At 29.9% G+C, this 21,716-nt stretch overlaps 1 protein-coding gene across 2 annotated transcripts; it reads right to left on the bottom strand.

The window, feature by feature from the left end:
* Positions 1-8,569: 8,569 nt before the first annotated feature.
* On the bottom strand, positions 8,570-11,052 carry LOC120125541 (probable trehalose-phosphate phosphatase H). 2 transcript variants are annotated; one of them, XM_039143947.1, is made up of 10 exons: positions 10,842-11,052; positions 10,446-10,723; positions 10,216-10,356; positions 10,046-10,117; positions 9,859-9,951; positions 9,592-9,750; positions 9,352-9,499; positions 9,072-9,142; positions 8,887-8,979; positions 8,570-8,788 (listed from the first exon to the last, which is right to left on the bottom strand). In XM_039143947.1, exons 1-10 carry the CDS (start codon positions 10,843-10,845, stop codon positions 8,720-8,722), a joined length of 1,128 nt encoding a protein of 375 aa, XP_038999878.1. In that variant the 5' UTR covers positions 10,846-11,052; the 3' UTR covers positions 8,570-8,719. The 2 variants fall into 2 exon arrangements, with proteins under 2 accessions (XP_038999878.1, XP_038999877.1); XM_039143946.1 differs by having other exon boundaries at positions 9,592-9,951.
* Positions 11,053-21,716: the final 10,664 nt, after the last annotated feature.

Here is a 21,716-nt window from a genome sequence, read left to right as displayed (position 1 = left end):
ATATTTTATTTTTCTATGTTGTCAAGTACTTGTGCAGTGAAAATTTAAAAAGAAAAAAGAAAAAAAATCAACCAAACACGTGTAATCTAACATGTGCTTAATTAAAATTTGAGGGTAGTTGTATTATAGAATTTTTAATATATTTTTAAAATTTTATAATTATCAATAGTGTATTTTTAATATATTTTAATAATGTAATTTTAAAAAATCTGAAATTATAATATAACATGTGCTTTTCGAGTCGAATATCGAGTAGCTCGTTTCGGCTCGTTAAGAACTCGAGTCGAGCTCGAGTCGAGTCCATTCGATCCGAGTATTTATTGAGCCTTGATCGAGTCAATCTCGAATAGCTCGCGATCTGTCTCGTCTCATTTACAGCCCTAGCTACTACACCATCTAAGGTTAATGATGAAACCCTAATGTTGCAGTTGATCTAGACCATTAAATTAGATCTGATCCAACGGTTGTAACTTTTCGTGGCTGAAGAGGAAAACACAAAATTCTAATCCACGTGGGCCTCCTCTTATGGGCTTCGGGTATTCTAATTTTATATTTAGGTTTGGTTTTGTATGTAAATAATAATAATAAAATTAATATTTTATTTATTTGTAATAATAATAATACAATCATTATAATAATGATTTAATAATAATCATTATAATAATCATTATAATAATGATTTAATAATAATGATTTGATAGTAATGATTTAGTAATGATTAGTCATAATGAAATTATTATTAATATTTAATGATTTGATATTAATGATTTAGTAATGATTAGTAATAATGAAATTATTATTAATTTTTAATGATTTGATAGTAATGGTTAGTAATAATAATTTATTATTAATATTTAATGATTTAATAGTAATGATTAGTAATAATAATTTATTATTAATTTTTAATGATTTGATACTAATGATTTAGTAATGATTAGTAATAATGAGATTATTATTAATATTTAATGATTTGATAGTAATGATTAGTAATAATAATTTATTATTAATATTTAATGATTTGATATTAATGATTTAGTAATGATTTGATAGTAATGATTTACGACTTGAACAATAAACAATGTTTGGTTCAATTAATCATATTTTCGTTACATAACTAGTAATGAAAGTATAATAATGATTTAGTAATGATTAGTAATAATGAAATTATTATTAATATTTAATGATTTGATAGCAATGATTAGTAATAATGAAATTATTATTAATATTTAATGATTTGATAGTAATGATTTAGTAATGATTAATAATAATGAAATTATTATTAATATTTAATGATTTGATATTAATAATTTAGTAATGAATAGTAATAATGAAATTATTATTAATATTTAATGATTTGATAGTAATGATTAGTAATGATTAGAAATAATAATTTATTATTAATATTTAATGATTTGATAGTAATGAATTAGTAATGATTAGTAATAATGAAATTATTATTAATATTTAATGATTTGATATTAATGATTTAGTAATGATTAGTAATAATGAAATTATTATTAATATTTAATGATTTGATAGTAATGATTAGTAATGATTACTAATAATAATTTATTATTAATATTTAATGATTTGATATTAATGATTTAGTAATGATTTAATAGTAATAATTTACGACTTGAACAATGAACAATGTTTGGTTCAATTAACCATATTTTCGTTAAATGAAATTATAATAATGATTTAGTAATGATTAGTAATAATGAAATTATTATTAATATTTAATGATTTGATATTAATGATTTAGTAATGATTAGTAATAATGAAATTATTATTAATATTTAATGATTTGATAGTAATGATTTAGTAATGATTAGTAATAATGAAATTATTATTAATATTTAATGATTTGATATTAATAATTTAGTGATGATTAGTAATAATGAAATTATTATTAATATTTAATGACTTGATAGTAATGATTAGTAATAATAATTTATTATTAATATTTAATGATTTGATATTAATGATTTAGTAATGATTTGATAATAATGATTTACGACTTGAACAATGAACAATGTTTGGTTCAATTAACCATATTTTCGTTACATAACTAGTAATAAAATTATAATAATGATTGAATACTAAAAAACATTATAAATATGTCAAATTTTTTTAAGGTTTGAAAAAACTAGTCTAATTTCAATATTAAATTTGTAATAAATAACAAACTAGTTTACAATTTTTGCCGATGTCGGGGTGTTGTTGAATGATAATGTTGGGGCGGACGTCTGATGCGTTGTGGCCGTTGCGGTTGCTCAGGAGTATGGTACCCATCCTCCTCATTCATTGGGGGCATTTGAACTGACATGTGTTCAAAGTCATACGTCGACGAAAACATGGGAGAGTAGATGGATGCATCAGGCTGCACAAACTCTGGTATGTATGCATCGTCAAATGGTTGTGTTGTGCTATTATCCACATCAGTCATTTCCGCTTCAGGTTGTTGAGATGAACTCTCACTCCCACTTGGTAGAGAGTATTCAGCTTTACCAAATCTTTTCTTAAACCTAAAAAATTGTCGCATCTCTACAATTGTTGTCAAGAATGGCTTTCCATTATCCAAAAAATAAGCAAGGTAAGCCGAAGTCTCAAAATTAAAGTCGTCGTCTTGAATGTCGTCAAGAGTTGGCATGAATGAAGCCCTATTGTTCCAAGCATTAATGTAGGTTGCATGCTTCTCAACCCAATTAACATTTTCTTTACGACGACCATCAAATCTGTGTAGCTGGTCATGCGTCTCAACCCAATTCACCTGACGACGACCATCTAAGATTTGGAGGAGGTCATGATCCCATGGACTCCGCGGAATAGGTTGGTGGAAGTGGAATTGCCTCAACACTCTATCCCCAAATTGGATCTCAACAAAAGCAAAATTGATCAATGGTGTAACAACACACCAATATTGAAACCCATCTAAAATATCGTGCGGTATCAACGCAAGTATTTCTTCATTCATGTATGGTCTCCAATTAAACTGTAAAATTACAAAAACAATAAAATTTATTTAAATCAAATAATATAGTTAATTTAAATAATAATTAAAAATAACGAATTATACATACCTCATTTTTTGCCTTAATATCGATCTTCAACATGAACTCTTTAATGTTGTTGTGCACCAACCCCGTGCCTTCAATTTTATGCCTCCATCTGTATATCAATCAAAACAAAAATATGGTCATTTTTATTTTATAATTAATATTTTATATTAAAATAGAAAATTCATATTACCTTCCGGTAAAAGGAAAGTCAACCGCAGTCCGACTAATCGGTGTCAGAAACGGAAGTCTATGTCAAGCCCATGACTGTAGCAGCAACAGACATCCATCGATTTCTGCTGTATTATTATCATTCACGACTAATGACACCTTGCACATCTCACGATACAAGAACGCCAATATCGCCGATCCCCAGCTATATTGCCTACTATTCTCAAAATTTCTTAAAAAAAGAAGATACTGAGTGTGAACATAACTACCGGATTTATCCGGCATTAAAATACCCTCAATCAACTGTAATATATATGCTCGTGTTGTATATATAATTTTGTGCTCCGTACTATTTGGTTGAAGTTGAAATTCATTCTTCAACCATGACAACCTCACACGCCACCCTTTATACTATGGTGGTACGGGCGTTTTCCCAAGAAACAAGCTACAAAGTTGTGCAACATTATTAAACTCATGTGACATTACCACTGGCATCCCATTTGTTTGGACCCCGAGTTGCAATGCCACATCCTCCAGAGTTATCGTACATTCGCCACACGGCAAATGAAACGTGTGCGTTTCTGGTCTCCAACGCTCAATCAAGGCACTTATCAAACTTGGGACCAACTTGTAATCTCGCACAAATGTTACATACAAAAATCCAGCCTCCTGCAAGTTTTCTTCTATCAATCTGTGTGGCTTGGGCACTTTATGTAGCCGAAGACGAAGGACTCGCTGCTCGTCCTCCTACAATTAAATAATGCAAAAAATTTATCACAATCATCATAAAATAATATTCAAATATTTATTAATTATAATTCATTAAACAAATATTTTATTCACCATTATTCCCAAATGACTTGAAATATGTTTATTGTCAAGTCTCAGCAGTGGAATTTGGTCAGCCATTGGAATGAATCTGTAAAAGAAGTAAACAACAGTATTTAAAAAATCATTTAATATAACTAATATAATCTAACTAACTAACTATTTCACAACACAACAAAAAAATTAATATAATAACTTATAATATATTAAACTAATAAACTAACAAACTAAACTTTTTAAAATATAAGTTAAACGTAAATTTTCCCTTAAACAACTAATAAACTATTCTTTAATATAACTTTAACTATTCTTTAATATAACGTTAACTAATAAACTATTTTTTAATATAACTTAAACTAATAAATGATTTTTAATTATAATTTATTACTAAAAAACTAATTAACTAATTTTTTTATATAATATAAATTCAACAAACAAATATAACTTAACTATTTAACTAACACCAACTAATTACATATTTTTTTATATAACTAACGACTAACAAACTAACTGATTATTTTTATTAATATGTAACTATCAAACATACTAATTAAATAATTTTTTATTTCTATATGATATAACTTAAACTAACAATAATATAACTTAAACTACCAAACTAATTAACTAATTTTTTGTTTTACCTAATTTATAATAATAAACTAATTAACTAATAATTTATAACAATAAACTAATTTAAATAATTATTCTTTTATATAACTTAAACTAATTAACTAATTTTTTTATATAATATATAAATTCAACAACCAAAATATAACCATCAAGCAAACTAATTAATTACAATTTTTTTTACCTTAAACTAACTAACTAATTAACTAAAATGTTGTAAACCCTTAAACCATAAACTAACAATCTAATAATTTAAAATAAAAAACTAATTTAAATAATTAAAAAGCTTACCTCGATGTTGTGCTCTCCCTTTCTTCTTCTTCATCTTTTCCCTTGCTCTCTTCTCCCTTTCTTTCTTTTATGTTTCACTCATTAACCCCCATCCAATATATAATACAACCACCCCCGTTTGCTTCAATTATTCACCTTTGCATGGTCATTCACGTGAGCTGAAGGACTACAATAATGCAGCAATAAGTGCTGCAATAATGCAGTTGAATTCACGCTGCATACAAGCAGAGGTTTGCCGAGAGCAGACCACGTGAACAAAGCTCTTGGCGACCTATCCCATGCCCCGTGCATGGCCCATGCATAGCACCAAAGCAGAGCATCAGCCGGGCAGAGCAGCAGAATCACGAGAACGTTGGACGCCGGGCTTGCATGGCGACCTATGATGCCTGGAGTGCATGGCGACCTACGGCCATCACTATAGAATTTACCCCATTCGAGCAATTAATCTAAACACTGCATTATCTCGTGAAATAAAAACTTCAAGAGCATTATTTCGTTGATTTCGCCCTCATAAAACTAACCTAAACTACTATTTCATACGTTGTTCATTAAATGTATTTGAACACTATTGTTTGGTCATGATAGTCAATGGCATTCATCGTTCAACTCATATATATCGTAGGTTTGAATAGTAGAATTTACCTGTTTATGGGGTGTAGAAGTGATTTGTATTTGCAGCACTAAAGAAAAAGAAGAGGAGAGATGTTTCCTTGTGCCTGGCATTGTCAATAATTGAGGCTTTACCTCCATGATTTAGTTAATTAGTTCAGTTAAGGTACCAATCATAGGAGTTGGACTCCATCTTTCCACGTACATAAAGAACAGGGTTTGTCCCCAAAAATGCGTAGGAGCCATGTTCATGTCCTTATTCAGCAAATAAATGTTTTCTTTAATTTCTCCATATCAAACAAGCCTTTAAGTGGATTCCAACAACTCAATCAGCACAAATGATTCCCAACCTTAGTAGTGGGTTTCCCTTTCAAAAACCTAACCCTAAAGATTATTATTTCTCCTTTCAAAACAAAGGGAGCCCCCCCCCCCACCACCCGACAAATAACAACAGATTATCAAGTAGCAGATTCCTTTACTCTGTGTGGATCCAACAAATCTATGTACTAAATGGGGTCACCCATGTTCTTCAGTTTGTAAGCAATGGTTATGCTCCCCCCACCCAGGGACCAAGTATATATTTTCATAAACTAGTAATCTACATTGTTTGTGCGTATTTCGATCTGAATTTTGAGCTATGATTAAATCGAGAACTTAATATATACTCATATATGATATTCACCTTTGGACACGAGTCTAACTGCAACCCAATAATTTATTTCCTGTATTTGCAGCAATTATTGATCTAACAAATTAAGTTGCACGCGAATACATATCTTTTTAGCATTGACCAAAGCTATTTATTTCTTCATATGGTTCATTGTTCCACACATTTATGACTCCCTTCAAATCCCATGGTGCAAAGGAAAGGAACCAAAGAGAACCATGCAGAATCCCACATGCATATATCTCAATTATTACTTGTTTGATTTAAATAAAAGAAGAATAGTGTTTTGGTAAGAAGCAGGCACATTTTAGAAGAAAAAAAGTGGGAACCAAAAACTGCCCAAACTTCCCTGACCCAATCATTGGTGATTGCTATCATCTTACCTTCAATATTTGTTAGATCAATCCTTAATCTAAAAAAAAGTTGATTTTTTCCTATATACAATATATTTTTATACTTTATATTAAATACACATAAGTATTTAAAACTCATTTTTTAGATTAAAATGGTGAATCTGTAGTGGGTTGCTTGCAGGTTAGAGACATTCATTTTGATGAATGAATAATAATTATAGCATAAACAGAAATGGCAATTATGTAGGACTTCAACTTTCCAAAACAATTGTCAAATGCAAAATAGTAGTACTACAATGTAAGATCAATAATGGAGGAATATAAAACCTAGCTAAATTATAAGCTATATATATGCTGTCAGAAGATGATTCCCATTTCTCGGACAAGTTCCTCTAGCTGAAATTCCATCATCTTCCAAAGAAATTAATTACATATCTTAATAAATTTTATACATTGAAAACTACAATTTTTATAAATAGTAACCTCTCAAAAAAAACTTTTAAAATATTATTAGCAAATATTTTTATATTCTAAAACTACAATTTTTAAAATATTTTTACAAAGACTCAACCCTAAATTTACCTGACCTTCACAATGCATTTTGACATGTTTGTAACCTGGATCATTGTAATGCAATCGAAAAAGTGGCACAAGAGTTTTCCGGAGACCATATCCGAAACTATTATATTTTTCACTCCAAAAATATCAAAAACCCTGGAATATTCTCCCTACCTTCCTCCTCTTGAAAAAAAGCTGATGCCAGAGATTGTTCATAAGAAAATTATGAGAGACCCCTTCTTTCCCAGGTGGATTGTATATGAAACCCCATGCATTTTGAGTTCAAAGGAGGCTAAAAGAATTATATATAACATAGATACAATAATAATAAAATTGGAGGCTGTTCCATCAATTTGGTACCTTCATAAAGAACTTTGAAGAAACAATATCTTCGTCAACCTCCAATAATGCAACCTGGTCTTGGCTTTAGTTGTCTCTCTAGCAATGAAGTGAAAATGGTTAAAGTTCTTAAAATATATATACATGTATATGTTTTTAAATCTGCAGATTAGCTGAACTTTAGTTACAAACACAAGCTTAACGGTATGGCATGCATTTTGAAAGTGTAGTAGGTGCATTGATAACTTTACATAACTAGTTAAATAATTGAGGAAACATTATTTGTATCACGTGAAAATCATGGCAAAAACTTCAAGGGAACTCCTTAATCAAATGGTCTGAATCTGGCTATAATGTTTCCTACCACGAGAAAGTTTCGGATTCATCGTGGTTACACTTACAGTCAAAATGAATAGTGTTGATGGAACAGAGACAGTTATGTCAATTGACAGCGGTTCACCTCTTTTAATTTAGTGGAGAGTTGCAATTAGTGACAGATTCATCGTTAGCCGATAGTGTAAAAGTGATTTTTAAGAAAGATAGAAGGAAGGTCTAATTTCAATTTAGAAAAAACCACCTCCTCTCGTCTTTTCATGGAGTTTATATATTGACCATGGAAGGACTTTCTTTGTATGCTTGTGTCAAATCTAGGATCATAATTGTTATGTCTAGGTCGAGAGGGACAAAGTGTATAAATGTAAATGTCGGTTAGCAGATTTAATCAAGATAAATCTCTCGGATTCATGAAGTATCTTTTTAAGAGTCTTATTAAGGATTTATGTTCTCTCATAAATCTTTCCGAAGATGCTTGATGGCATATTGATAGAGAATTATGTCAAGAACTTATGCTCTCCGATAAATCTTTCCAAATGTGCTTTCTAACAAATTAATAAAGAATAACATTTGTGGAGGTATAACAAATAGTCTTTTTCTTTTAAGAATTGCAAATGCCGATTGAAATAAGTATTTTTAGAGCTAGACAAGGTGGCAAAGTTGCAAGTCTTTTACCCTTGTAATTAGGTAGTTACAAGATGTACAAGGCTTTCAAGCCAAAAATCGAGACAGAATTCGTATAATCATATGTTTCTCCCTTCTTGTTCTTTATTTCCTTAATTATCTTGAACAAGAATTTTACTACAGAATCTAATCCCCGCCCTTTTACAGTTCCTTCTTAAGCTATTGGACAAGTATATTTTGTCCCCATATCTTCTTGTCTTTTACATTCTGGATTGTGCTTGTAAAGCTAACTGTTTCCATTCAACCAAGCGCCGTAAAAAATCCATCACCTGCAAATATATATATATTATGAAGTTACATTGTTGTTTTCTGACCTAATATTTATGTCTATAATCGTGATAAACGTAATATCTGGTTCGGCAGTTACCTCGCCGGGTTCTTGTAATGAATATGATGCACTTGTTTCCTTAGGAAACTTGGAGACAAGAATGCCAAAACCTTGTCCTCTATCTCTCAATATCTAAAAACCAATAAAAATCAAAGTCTTAGCAAGATCCACTAGTGTTTATAAATTAAAGAGATGCCTCGGCTTCTGTTTCAAGCATTGGATACCTTAAATGCATCTTCATCCGTTCGATCATCTCCAATATAGACTGGAAAAACGTCGCTACAGTTAGCGTATCCTATGGAAAAACACATTTTGTAATAATGGTTAGTGATCAGAGAATATAATGTCATGATTTTGCTAGCATTAAACTATTTTAACTGTAATAAAGTAATCAAGTGCTGCTGTTTAAACTTTTTATGGATTATATATATATAATATATACACTTGCAGACATGAAGTGGAGATGTTCGAGAATCAAACAAGTAATAAAGAAGTAAAACTTACCAAGGGATTCTAACAAGAATTCAAGGGCTTTCCCTTTGTCCCATTTAATAGTAGGACGAATTTCTAGAACCTTTCTGCCTTGAGTTAACCGGAGTTTGGGGTATTCCTTCAAAACTGATCTAACCTGCTGCGCCAGTTCACTCCATCTCTGCATTTTTAGTGAAGAAAATTCTATGTAAGCAAACATGATATCAGATAATAAGATGTTAATAGTGACCGATAATCATCTACGTCGATTACCTTTTCGTTGACGCAGCGGAAGTGTACCGAAACACAAAACTTGTTGTTCTCGACTTTAGCTCCTGGAGTTGATTTTGTTGTGTCAACCAGTTGTCTGTAAACCTCATCTATCATGGGAAGGAATTCACTAGCCGGTTGGAAGAGAAGAGGTTCATTATCCTGAAGTGTAAAAGAAGAGTTAGTAAAAATACTAACGAGAACGAAGGGGTTAATTCGGTTATTTGTTCGAATCTCGATATCTGTAACTCTAAATTGTGGTTCACTTACTCTGTTAGATTTGGAACGTATCTCTGGAGCTTTAATGTCCATACCATGACTTCCAGCATAGTAAAGCTCAGCTAATTTGACAAATTTATACACCTATCATTTCCACGACAAGGAAACACTCATCAATTGTAAAAACATAAATAAACAAAGAAAAAAGATAATGCAAAGTTGAGGCAAGAAAATGTACCTTGTCTCTGCATCTGCCACTCACTATAGCGGTAGGAAAACACTTGGCAAGCTTTCTTACAGTCTTTCTCATCTGGTTCATTACAAAACATGAACAGTTTGTTAACAGGGAAACTGACTATACAAAGACTAAAGCACTGTCTGTCGGTTTCATACACAAAAATAGCTTACCTTCTTTGACATGAAAGCTCGATCCGGATCTTCGACAATCGGTGAAAGAGTGCCGTCGTAGTCAAGAAACATTACTATTTGTTTCCCTTTCGACGCATCGATTATCTGCTCAAACATCTCAAGGGCAGATGGATGGTGTAGCTGAAAATTTTCATCAACCATTAAAAAAAATGAGAATCTTTTTGTGTTCAAAATATCAAAGACACCAACCAGGTAAGGTTATGACTTACATTCCAAGAAGCTTGGTCATCGGCAAGGGAAGGTGTTGATTTGATATGAGTAGGAGAAGAAGCTCTCATGGAGTCAACCCATGCATTAACTCTTGTCTCAGCACTGATTTCAAGGTTCTGCAGCAACTTCTTCCTGGAAATGGAGATATATCCGAGAGGTGCCGGTAGCTTTTGCGCCGATACGGTCACGGTGATTGCCATGTTGAGGACTGATTTCGGATCAGTGATCACATTTTGAGTGGCAGCCATATTCTTTGCTCTTTCTTCAAAGAAACTCACTACAGAGCCAAAAAACAAACAAACAAACATCGTTTTTAGTAAAGCTTTTTAAGTAAATAGTTGAAGACCACAACTTTTGCCCACTCCCCCCAAAATCCTTAAAAAAACAGAGCTTACCCATTCGGGTAAATTAAGGTAGTTAAAAGAAGAGGTGGAATTCAAGTGGCGTTAGGTATGTTAATGTTAAGGTTAAAGTTTCAAACTTCAAACAGAGTACTCTGTTTCGTTTGCTGAAGAAGCTTGCAGATTATGAAGGAAATTAAAAGACTAGAAATGATGAAACATCAACAGTACTACAAAAGGGTTCTCTTTTATCGAAGGGAGCAAGGAAGAGAATGAGAGAGACTAATGTTGGGAGCAATGAACCCCGTTTTATAGCCCACGAAACCAACCAACTGATTCCCAAACTATTCAAAAACGTGGGACCCGCTCCACTCTGAAGGTCCCACCAACCTCATACTATATCCTCTTTTAATTTTCTGGTGGGTTCCCACTCCCCACTACTTTTTGCTAGAAGCCGAAACTAAGTAATAACAACAATAGTGTTTATAAATGTTTTTATTACTGTATTTTTAATAATTTTCATCTAAATATTATTTAATTTAAGTGGTTTAGTTTATAAACTTTTCAATTGGCCTATGTATTAATTTTATCCTTTTGTTTTATAAGGAAACTTTTCAATTGGCCTAGGTATTAATTTATTGGTTGGTTAAACTTAAGCAATAGACAATTTTTACAGGCTACTGCTATTGCTTCCAGTTATGCCGCGTGGGAGACGTTCCTTTGTCGACTCCATCTCATGACATTCGCCACGTGTAAGACCAGAGTCGACTGACGGCTTTCGGGAACGAATTTCCTTTTTAAAATTCGAATCATACCTTCAAAAATAAAATAAAATCTCGAATCATGTTAGATTTGTTTCTTCTGTTTTAGTTCATTGAACCTAATATCTAAGATGTTTGAGTTTAATATAAGAGTAAGATTATTTATTAATGCCTTTTAAGATCCATAATGTATGATATTATTTTTTACGTATAGATAAATCTACGATTTTATATATCATTAATAAATTATATAATGATACATTATTAAATATTTTGAATATAAATTTAAGTGATTCGACTCTTAAGAATACGTTATCATCAAATGTTGATAATGTACAAGATCATATACATAATACATTCATATATTATATTTAATTTTAAAACATATTAATGTTACGTATTTTTAATGGGAAATTATATATTTAATCACTCATGTATTTGTTTTTATCATTCAACCACTGAAAATTTGGTTTTATCATTCAACAATATGAGATTCTTTCTCTTCTTCTATTTTTTCCTGGTTTCTTTTTATCTATTTTCATTTTTGACTTTTGTTGGTTGGTTACATATTATGTTGCTTTTAAATTGTTTGGGGTTGGGTACCAATAGTGTGGGTTTGGAGGTGTATGGATTGAGTGGTGTGGGGGTGATCGTATTTAAAAAAAAATCTTATATTATTTTATTTATTCTATATTAATGATCTGCTTTTATATATTTTTAATTTTGTAATCTTAAAATTCTAATAACCTCTTGACATAAAATTATATATATTTTTCTTGTGTGACATTTTTTGCTGCCTAAATTTTAGAAGATGGAGATATTCACCATTAAAAATTAAATTTTAATATTTTGAGCACTTGAATAAACATGTTACGAGAATTATAGAATTGCAATAACATCGAACAAGATTCATTATCAAGTCTTCAAGGGAAAGAACATGCATTGGAGTAAATATGGGAGAAGATATATTCTATTTTTAATTGTAAATGAAATGGAGGAATGCTCGAAGGGAAGAAGATCAATTGTTATGCAATAACAATTGGGTTATTTTTCTAAATTCATACTTTTATACAAAACAATGTAATAATATAAGTCTATTCAAATTTAGCTTTACTGGATTGTTTTTTTATACAATATATATAATTTAAGCAAACTCCTGTAATAGAGAGAGTTTCATTCATCTTTTCCCAAAGGTAAAAAAAATGAAATACAATTCACCTTTTCCTTTTGCAAATGCATAAAAAAGTGAAAAATAAAGCCAACATGAAACATCTACGGATCCCCCATACATACCCAGAAAACCTAAGGTGTGGATTACGTTCTTTTTGCAAACCACCAGTTTTACCCGGACAAACACATCTGACTAATTAAGTACATAGGCTCTGTGTGGGCATTCTCTCTCACTTAGTCGGCCGCCGCAGAGAAATAGCCACGAAGGTTGTTGTGTCGGAAGGTGGACACCACAGTGTGTCGACCGGCACCTCTCTCTCCCTTTTAGCCACGTGTCATCACATCAATGGAACTGTAGAAGTTAGGGACTCCAGTAACAACAAATGAAAAATAAAAGGGCCACATGTAAGAACAACATTCAATCTCCCTACCTTTCACATGCTATCCGTCTCCAACAATGGCTGCTTCCTAGCTTGTCTTGCTTCTGTGTTGTTTTCTTCACGTTTTTGTAAAGTAACACTGAAAAACATATATATATTGCATGCAGTTCAAGGTGAATACCTTTGTCTGGAAAATGAATCCCGACGTTTATATATTTGTTTTTGACTCGTTTATGCCACAATTGCACATGGCCTGCATGTTTGGCTAACAATACGTGTTACTGTTACGTGTTTTTTTTTTCTTTTCTGCTCTGCCAAACAAGTTTGTCTCTCAACGACCGACGAAACCAGTGTCTAAGGTTCTGTTTTTCCACAATCCTAGGAGATCTTATTTATCTTAATATGTTCTTCGACACTGCTAGATTTTCTTTCGGTAACTATAAATATATGTATTAGACTATTAATGTTTTTTTCTTCTATTTTTCCTAATTTATGGTACAGATCTTTTTCAGTAAATAGACTTCAAACATTTATGTGACAGTATTATTATAACAGTAAAATTTAGAAATCTGACTCTGTTAACAAGATATGCCGGATTTGTTGTCTAACTATCAAATTATAACCTCAATGAATTTGATAACCAATGGGTTAGGTTAAACTATAAGTTTAGTACCCAACTATCACTTTTGTTTCGTTTTGGTCACCTAATTATTTAAAAAAATTATATCCAAAATTATATTTTAGTTTCTTATTAATCACCTATTATTAAGAAAAATAATAACCTCAAAAGAATATTTCAAGTACCTAGGGTCTATGATACATAAAGATGGTGTGTAGATGATAACGTTACACATCGTATAAAGGCGGGATGGCTAAAGTGGAGGGCTGCTACTGGAGTTTTGTATGACAAGAGGGTGCCTCTAAAACTTAAGGGAAATTTTTATAGAATGACAATAAGACCAGCGCTGTTGTATAGATCAGAATGTTGGGCAATCAAGAAGGATCACGTAAGGAGGATGGAGGCCGCAGAAATGAGAATGCTACGATGGGCATGTGGTAGAACTCTGTGGGACATGACACCAAACTCTGCTATTAGGATGTCCTTAGGAGTGGTGTCTGTATCCGAAAATTTAAGGGAGGGAAGACTACGGTAGTTTAGGCATGTCCTTAGGCGACAACCGTCGGATGCGGTCAGGAAGGTATAGTCGATTACAGTCGACGGTGCCAGAAGGAGAGGAAGACCAAGGCGGAAGTGGGAAGACTACTTGAGAGCTGTTTTGAAGAATTTAGCCATTACCGAGGACATGACCTCTGATAGGAAAGTATGGAGACTTAAGACCAGGGTAGTCGAGTAGTGCGAGTCACAGACATAGGGTGTAACATCTATGTCTTCTTTTTAATGCCTTTGTAATAATTTCCATGACTTATACTTTATATACGTTTCTGTCATTAGAATTTATGAAGGATTAGAACTAGGGTAGCGGAGTAGTGTTGCCTTAGTTTAGGTTTTTAACCCATTAGACTTTATTCCTTCTCGTAGCTTGCTACCGTTCACTATTGTGTATCCTTCTCTTCAGGTTCCCTCTTTTTAAATTTAGTCGGGTCTTACGTTTCTGTCTATATGCATATATTTTAATGCATGGATTTATTTACAGGGATTACTTCCCATTACAGACGTGCATATGAGGACTGCATAGGAAGATTGTTTAACTATGCATTTATTTATTTATACATGCATTGCATTTTATCTTTATCTTTAATTTGCTGAATGCCGGAGGTCTTCCACGGAAGCTGCTCTCAACCCTGGCGTTGGGGGCAACCTACTACCCTACCTCCCCCTTATCCCATTACATATGAGAATAGGGTTTTGTTGTTGTTGTTGTATTAAGAAAAATAACAAAACTGTTCACATGGCATTTTTATTTTATTTTCAATGATGATGCGACATTATTTTATGGTAACAAGTTAGTATCAAAGTTATTTTTTAACAACAATAAGTGGTAGAACTAGAAATATTTATATATGTCACTAACTAAAGTTAATCAAAATAAAATTAAAATATATTATAAAGTACGATTTTAAAAAATAATTAATTAACCCAAACAGTACAAAGGATAATTGAGTTACTGATAATATTTTACTCTAAATAATAAGGGGTTGTTTAGTTCGGGGAATATGTGATTCCCATAGGAATGAAATCTATATTCTCACATTTGGTTGACCGGGAATCTCGTTCTCGGTAATGTTTTTATTATCAATAGTGGATTTTTTTGGGTATATTACCGGGAATATTATTACTCTCCTTCCGTTAAGTATTGTTGGATTACCGGTGTTTTGGACTAAAATACCCTTAATTTTTTTTCTCAAAAATATACTTCTTCTATCATTGAATAATAAAAATTCTACGAATGTTAAATTACAAATTTATCCTTAAATTATTTTAGATTTACAAAAAATCTATAATTAAAATTTTATATGAAGTTCAGAGGTTAAAATAAAATTTTACCCTTTCATTAAACCTTTTTATATTTTCAATTTTGTAAAAAAAAATTATATAAATTTTATGAATTTAAAATTTTGAAATAAAATATATAAATATTTTCCAACTTGTTAAAAAAAACAAATATATAATAAGGACAATTTGGTCAAATATATATTCCAATAATCTTTTATTTCTTTAACAAAACACGATAATCTTACATTCCTGCTAAACCAATCAAACACAAAATACAACATTCTCAGTAATCCTATTCCCTAGTAATCTTTTATTCCTACTGATAATCTTACATTCCGTGAACCAAACGCACCCTAAAGGGAAATGTGACTGATATCACGCCTCGGGCTTTGTAATTTGGTACGGAGTTGGATATCTTTTATATATATTATTTAATGGTAATGATTTAAATTTTAATATTTTATTTTATTTTATTATTAATTTAATTTTAAAATAATAACACTTAGTATGATAGTCGAATATTAAAAATCATGTAACAAAATGGGAGAAAAGCAGGGCTAAGCATTGGCAAAACTATCAGCGGTGGACTTCCCTCTGTTCTCCTATCTGCACAACGTACTTCATTATCATACTTTACGGGTCGGCCCATCGTTTGAGACTTTGGTTTTTGACCACTTCTTCTGACCCACTTGCCAATAAGGTTGTATTCTCTTTGTTTCTTTTTCCTAATAAATTCGAAAATTTAAAGATAAAATCATGGGATTGTCTGCTGCCGACCCACAAAATAATATCAGCACGAAAAAAAAAATATAAATAATAAGATTAGGATTTGGCAAAGATAGAATCATGGGATTGATGTGGTTGGCAGGCAATTGGTTGGATGGAAAATATCGGATGGGACTTATGATTAAAAAAAGGCCCACTTTTGAATTTGTTTTCTGGTGCTTTTGAGTCGGAGCTTTAGAAAATCTAATTGTATTACATCTTTGGGTTTGGTTGGAGATGCGGAAAGAGCAATTGTGTTAGTGGATGAAGAGATTGGCTGCTACTTTTATTCAAAGAAAAATAAGACACTACTTTTTGGAAACTTCGCTTCTAATTACTCTGAGTTCAATGGCAAGGATTTCATACTAATTAAAAAAAGATGGAGATATATGGTACAATGTTTAATTATTAGTTGTTTTAATATCTACCAAACTTTGCTCAATATCGTTCCACTTCTCTTAATATCTTAATCTCTTTCCGGGATCCGACTGTAAAAGTTTCATACAATTATTTGATGGGAAGTGAACGTACACCAATTTAATTAAAATAAAATATTACTTTATCATTTTAAATGATGATATGATTATTATTATTTTTGAACAGAGACCACTGATCTTATTAAAAATAAAAATATTTAAAATTGCAGTGAACATCTACGACTATCGTAAATTAAGTATATAATTTGAATATTTTTCTATAACATTAAAACTAGTCATTTTAGAATGTATAAGAATCATACATGAACAATGTTAAAAACTCAACCAAAAGACTTGAACAAAAAATAGATACAAAAATATCTGGTTGCATCGGTAAACGAAACACAAAAGGATATTAAATTATTGAAAAACTATCGAAAACCGCAAATCAGAGTCGAGCGTTGTGAGAAACTATCCTCGAACGTAAAGTTGTGTATCCAAATTCAATCTGAGGGTCCATAGTGGGGAAGATCAATAAGATTACAGATAAACATCATCTTGATCAGTCACGACGTCGTCAAATTCAACCCTGATAAAACATAAAAACGAAAAAAGGAAAAACGACTGAGAAAGAAGACGAAAAATGTGCCACAAAGACAGATAAAAATGTGTCATAAATACAGAATTTTTTTATTTAAAAAATTATAAAAAGGAATAAAGAGAGAAGAGAACCAACGGTCGACAACAAGCATCAAAACTGATATCATCGTCGGCTAAACAAAATCAAAGAAAAAAAAATTAATCTGATCTATAAAAAAAAGTATAAAATCTAAAAAAAAAAAGTTGATAATAATTATTTTTTGAATAGTATGTAATGATTGAAAAAAAATATATTCATAATATTTCTTAATTATTAATAACATAGATAACCTACACATACATCTACTTGAACCCAATATCTTAACCGAAAATAACACTCATTTTACTTAACGAGACTATCCAATAAATTATTTTTAAATGAATGTATATTTTATTTTTGTATATTCATGTGTAAAATGATTAAAAATTTTAGTGAACGAATTTTAAATAAATTAGTGATGCTTGAGCAAAGTCTTGTTGTCAATTCGTTAGTCAACTCATTTGTTGTATTTTTTGCACGAATATCAACTTCAAAAAAATCTAGAAAATTCAAGAAATGAGAAGAGTATTAAATCATAATTAATTGAGTTAATTGTAATCAACCTCGTCTATGTATAAATATGATTGATGACACGTCATAAGATTTCAAAATTTAAGAATCCCATGTATGAATGTTATTCATGTTCGTCTATGTACAATTTTTGTGCTCTAACAAATTTTTATTATAAGGTAAAACAACTTTTCGTTTGATTCTCGAAAAAGTGACAGAAAAAATTCCAAACAAATGTTTTGAAAGTACCTTTAATCGTTTTTTCAAGATGAATTTTTGTAAAATTACCTCGTTAATCCCTCATAATTTTAAATTCAATAAATTAATCTTTATAATAAAATATATTTATAGCATCATTTTAAAAAGTAACACAATAATTGTACATCTCTTGAGACGAATTGATTGTAGTTAGGTGGTAATGAGTTGAGTGTTAGTTTGTTAATAGATTGTTAGGTCATCTACAGTCTTCATCTCTACTCTACAACATCTCTATCTCTACTCTAAAGATAAAACAGTAATTCATTTTCAGTATTATTTCTACATTACCACCAAATCTACTTTATTCACAATATTTAACTATTATAATATTAATTTTGTAAATATAAAATAAACCATATACATTTCTAATAAATATCAAGATAAAAACATAAATAAAACATTCGTAAAAAAACATTGCGAAAATACAAATAAATAAAAAAAATACAATTCATAATAATAATGCGAAAAAACAAAAATCAAAAATCAAAAAAATAATAAAAAAACCAAAAATTTAAAAAAATATAATTCATAATAAGAAAAAGAAAATAATAAAAGAAAGTAAAAAAAATAACAAAACCAAAAATTAAAAAAATAACAAAATAAAATTGTAGCAGTTCAACGCCAAATGTGACGTGCAACTATAGTGCAGGCACAATCATATCTTTAGAGTGGCTATGGGCTGCAGTTATTTTTTCTCTCCAAAGTGGAGATAATATCGACTCCAGCGATGCGCTGGAGTTGGTTTTAAGCCAGCTGGGCTTACATGCGTGTAAATAGGCCAGTTAAAGTTTAGTGTAAATTGTAAAATTAGTTTGTCCCCACCTTCGTTATTATTTACAAATGCACTATTTGCTCCACCGTTTCACCAACTATACGTAAATCAACTCATACAAAACTTAACCATCCCTTAATAAAAATTTTGGAGAAATTAATACGCATATCAACATGGGCGAAAGGAGCTTTGGTAAAATCTTACAAAATTAATTAATTAATTTTAAATTTAATCAATTAATATTTTAAATATATTTCAACAAATTTTATTAATAAAATAACTTGAACACGTACCGGAACTTGAATGTAAAACTTTAAAATTTTCATTAAATCAAAGCCTAGTTGTCTCTAATACATCTTTTCGACTTGATAATAATAACTAATCAAAGGGTACTTTATTTCACAAAACCGACCTTTCGCCCTCACCAAAGTTTAAATTGATTCCACTCTTGTTCCCCTACAGTTTCAGCCCTTTGCATATCGGAAAACAAGTACAGGGTTTATATTTAATATTACTTTTTTTAAAATTAATCTTAATCTTAATTTTTTAATTTAAATTTAAATATATTTTGATCATTACTATGATTAAATAATTTAATAATTGATTTTTAATTTAGATGAATGCACTCTGATAGCATTGCAATTAAATATATATCTAAAACTAGATTTAATTATAACATATAATCATATTATTATCGTTAAATACTTGTAACATATTAACATGGAAAGTACAAACAATCGTTAGACAATTATTGAATGAAATTTACTTGGGATTCCAATTTTTTTCATAAGATTGAAATATATTAGTTTAAAATTAATTTGATTTATAGGATAAAATTTATTTTTATAATTTAACTATTGTTTTTTATGCTTATTCATGAAAAATCATTCGTATTGAATAAGTTATTTTTATTCATATCAGAAAAGCAATTTCCAATCAAATTTGTGGGTCCCTTTCCTGATAAGTTCCACGTTTGCACGGTGACTTCCACGTGGCTATTACCAATGGTAGGTGCAATAGAACAACTAGGACTGAAGATCACATTGTCAATTAATCCATCTTTTTTAAAAAAATAATCACATCGCTAAATTATCTTAATTATTGTATTTCACATGACCGACATTTCAGTGCTACTAGATATGTCGAATTTTACCAAACAAAATCTCCTCTGGTCACTTGCAACTATTTTTTTATATAAAATAAAGAGTTCAAAAAAATAAAATATGATATTAATAACATATAAAAATAAGATATGATGTCGGTATTCTAATTTGAACTCAATACAATTTAATTATCCACGTATTGCGAAATAATCAAACGTTAAATTTGTAAAATTTAATAATACATAACTATACAATAATACAACATGATATCAATAACATATAAAAATTAAATGAACAAAATAGAAGCTTAAATTTGGCCTTATACTAAATTACTTATTAAACTGAAGTAATTATCTAAACACAAGATGGCTTATCACCCTCAACTTATTAATCGATCTCTGCACTCAATATATTGATTATCAAATTTATTTTTTTTGTTTTTTTATAGATAATTTAGAATGTTAAAGTCGATATAAAATTTGAAGGACGGAAGTCTCAGGTCACCTTCAATATGCTCATAAATTTTTCATATTCCTTTTTATTATTATCATACTATGAAATAAGATATTTGTTAATTAAAGGGTAAGATATTATTATATTTACTTTGACATTACGAACATTAAAATTCTTGAATAATGATTTGAGTCTTTTCAATGATTAATATGATCGACTGTCAAAATTCGATTGTAACGTTTGGGTTGAGTTTAAGAATTACAAATCTTTCATGACTTAAATAATAAAATAACGTTCACATCATCAAATCTTTAAATTTTAACGATTTAGTGATTATTTGAAATAAACTGATGTTTAATGTTATATAAAAAATATAATAAAAATCATACATACCATAAAATTCAATGATATCTGATGCCATTTATCTAAAAGAAAAATAATTTTATACACTTCCTCTACCATAATAAATATTTTCCAAATTTTTAATTCTTATCATTTTAAATTCATTATTGATGAAAAATAAAAAAAATTATTTCCCCCCTTTTCCTTATAAAAGAAACAATAGAAGCTCAATTTACAAGTTAATATTTTGTCATAAAATTGCTGATTTAATAGGATGAGCCATTGAATCAATAACATTTAAAATTAAAATTATAATATTATTAATATAAAAATAAAATAAAATGTGAGATTTGTTTTCATAAATTTTTACCATACTTTATTTCAATTAATTACCGATAATTATAAAAATAATACAACTATATTGAATGTGATTTAGTACTTTTGAATTTGGGCTTGATAAGTCAGACCAATAAACTAAGAAGACCTGGCCTATCAATAAAGCAGCCTCACCCCAACACATGCCCGTATGTGTGTGGACTTTTAGCCTACATATACACCCAAGATTAATTGGGTTAGGTTGGGTTGGGAATTGAGAAAGGTGAATGATTTAAAATTAATACAGAAAATTAATTTTTATACTAATAAGATATTTTTTATTTAAGAATTAATCTAAGGTATTAATATTATAATTAAAAAATTATTCTTTTATTAATTTTAAAAACTAAATTTATAAAATTAGTTAGAATAAATTTTTTTTTAAAATTTCCAATTTATATCAAGTTAGTTGAATAATCCAATCTTTGAGTTGGTATATTTTAACTTAATTGGGGCCTATTATTCTGTCATTAATTTAACTTTGAATTAA

This window comes from Hibiscus syriacus, unplaced genomic scaffold (assembly GCF_006381635.1).
Source record: "Hibiscus syriacus cultivar Baekdansim isolate YM2019G1 unplaced genomic scaffold, ASM638163v2 tig00110432_pilon, whole genome shotgun sequence".
Classification (NCBI taxonomy): domain Eukaryota; kingdom Viridiplantae; phylum Streptophyta; class Magnoliopsida; order Malvales; family Malvaceae; genus Hibiscus; species Hibiscus syriacus.
This window is presented reverse-complemented; position numbering and strand designations above follow the sequence as displayed.

Coding starts and splice junctions, on each gene's coding strand:
- LOC120125541 (XM_039143946.1), bottom strand. Junction 10,118..10,215: donor GAGCTTTCATGTCAAAGAAG/GTAAGCTATTTT, acceptor GTAATGAACCAG/ATGAGAAAGACTGTAAGAAA. Junction 9,500..9,591: donor TCCGCTGCGTCAACGAAAAG/GTAATCGACGTA, acceptor CTAAAAATGCAG/AGATGGAGTGAACTGGCGCA.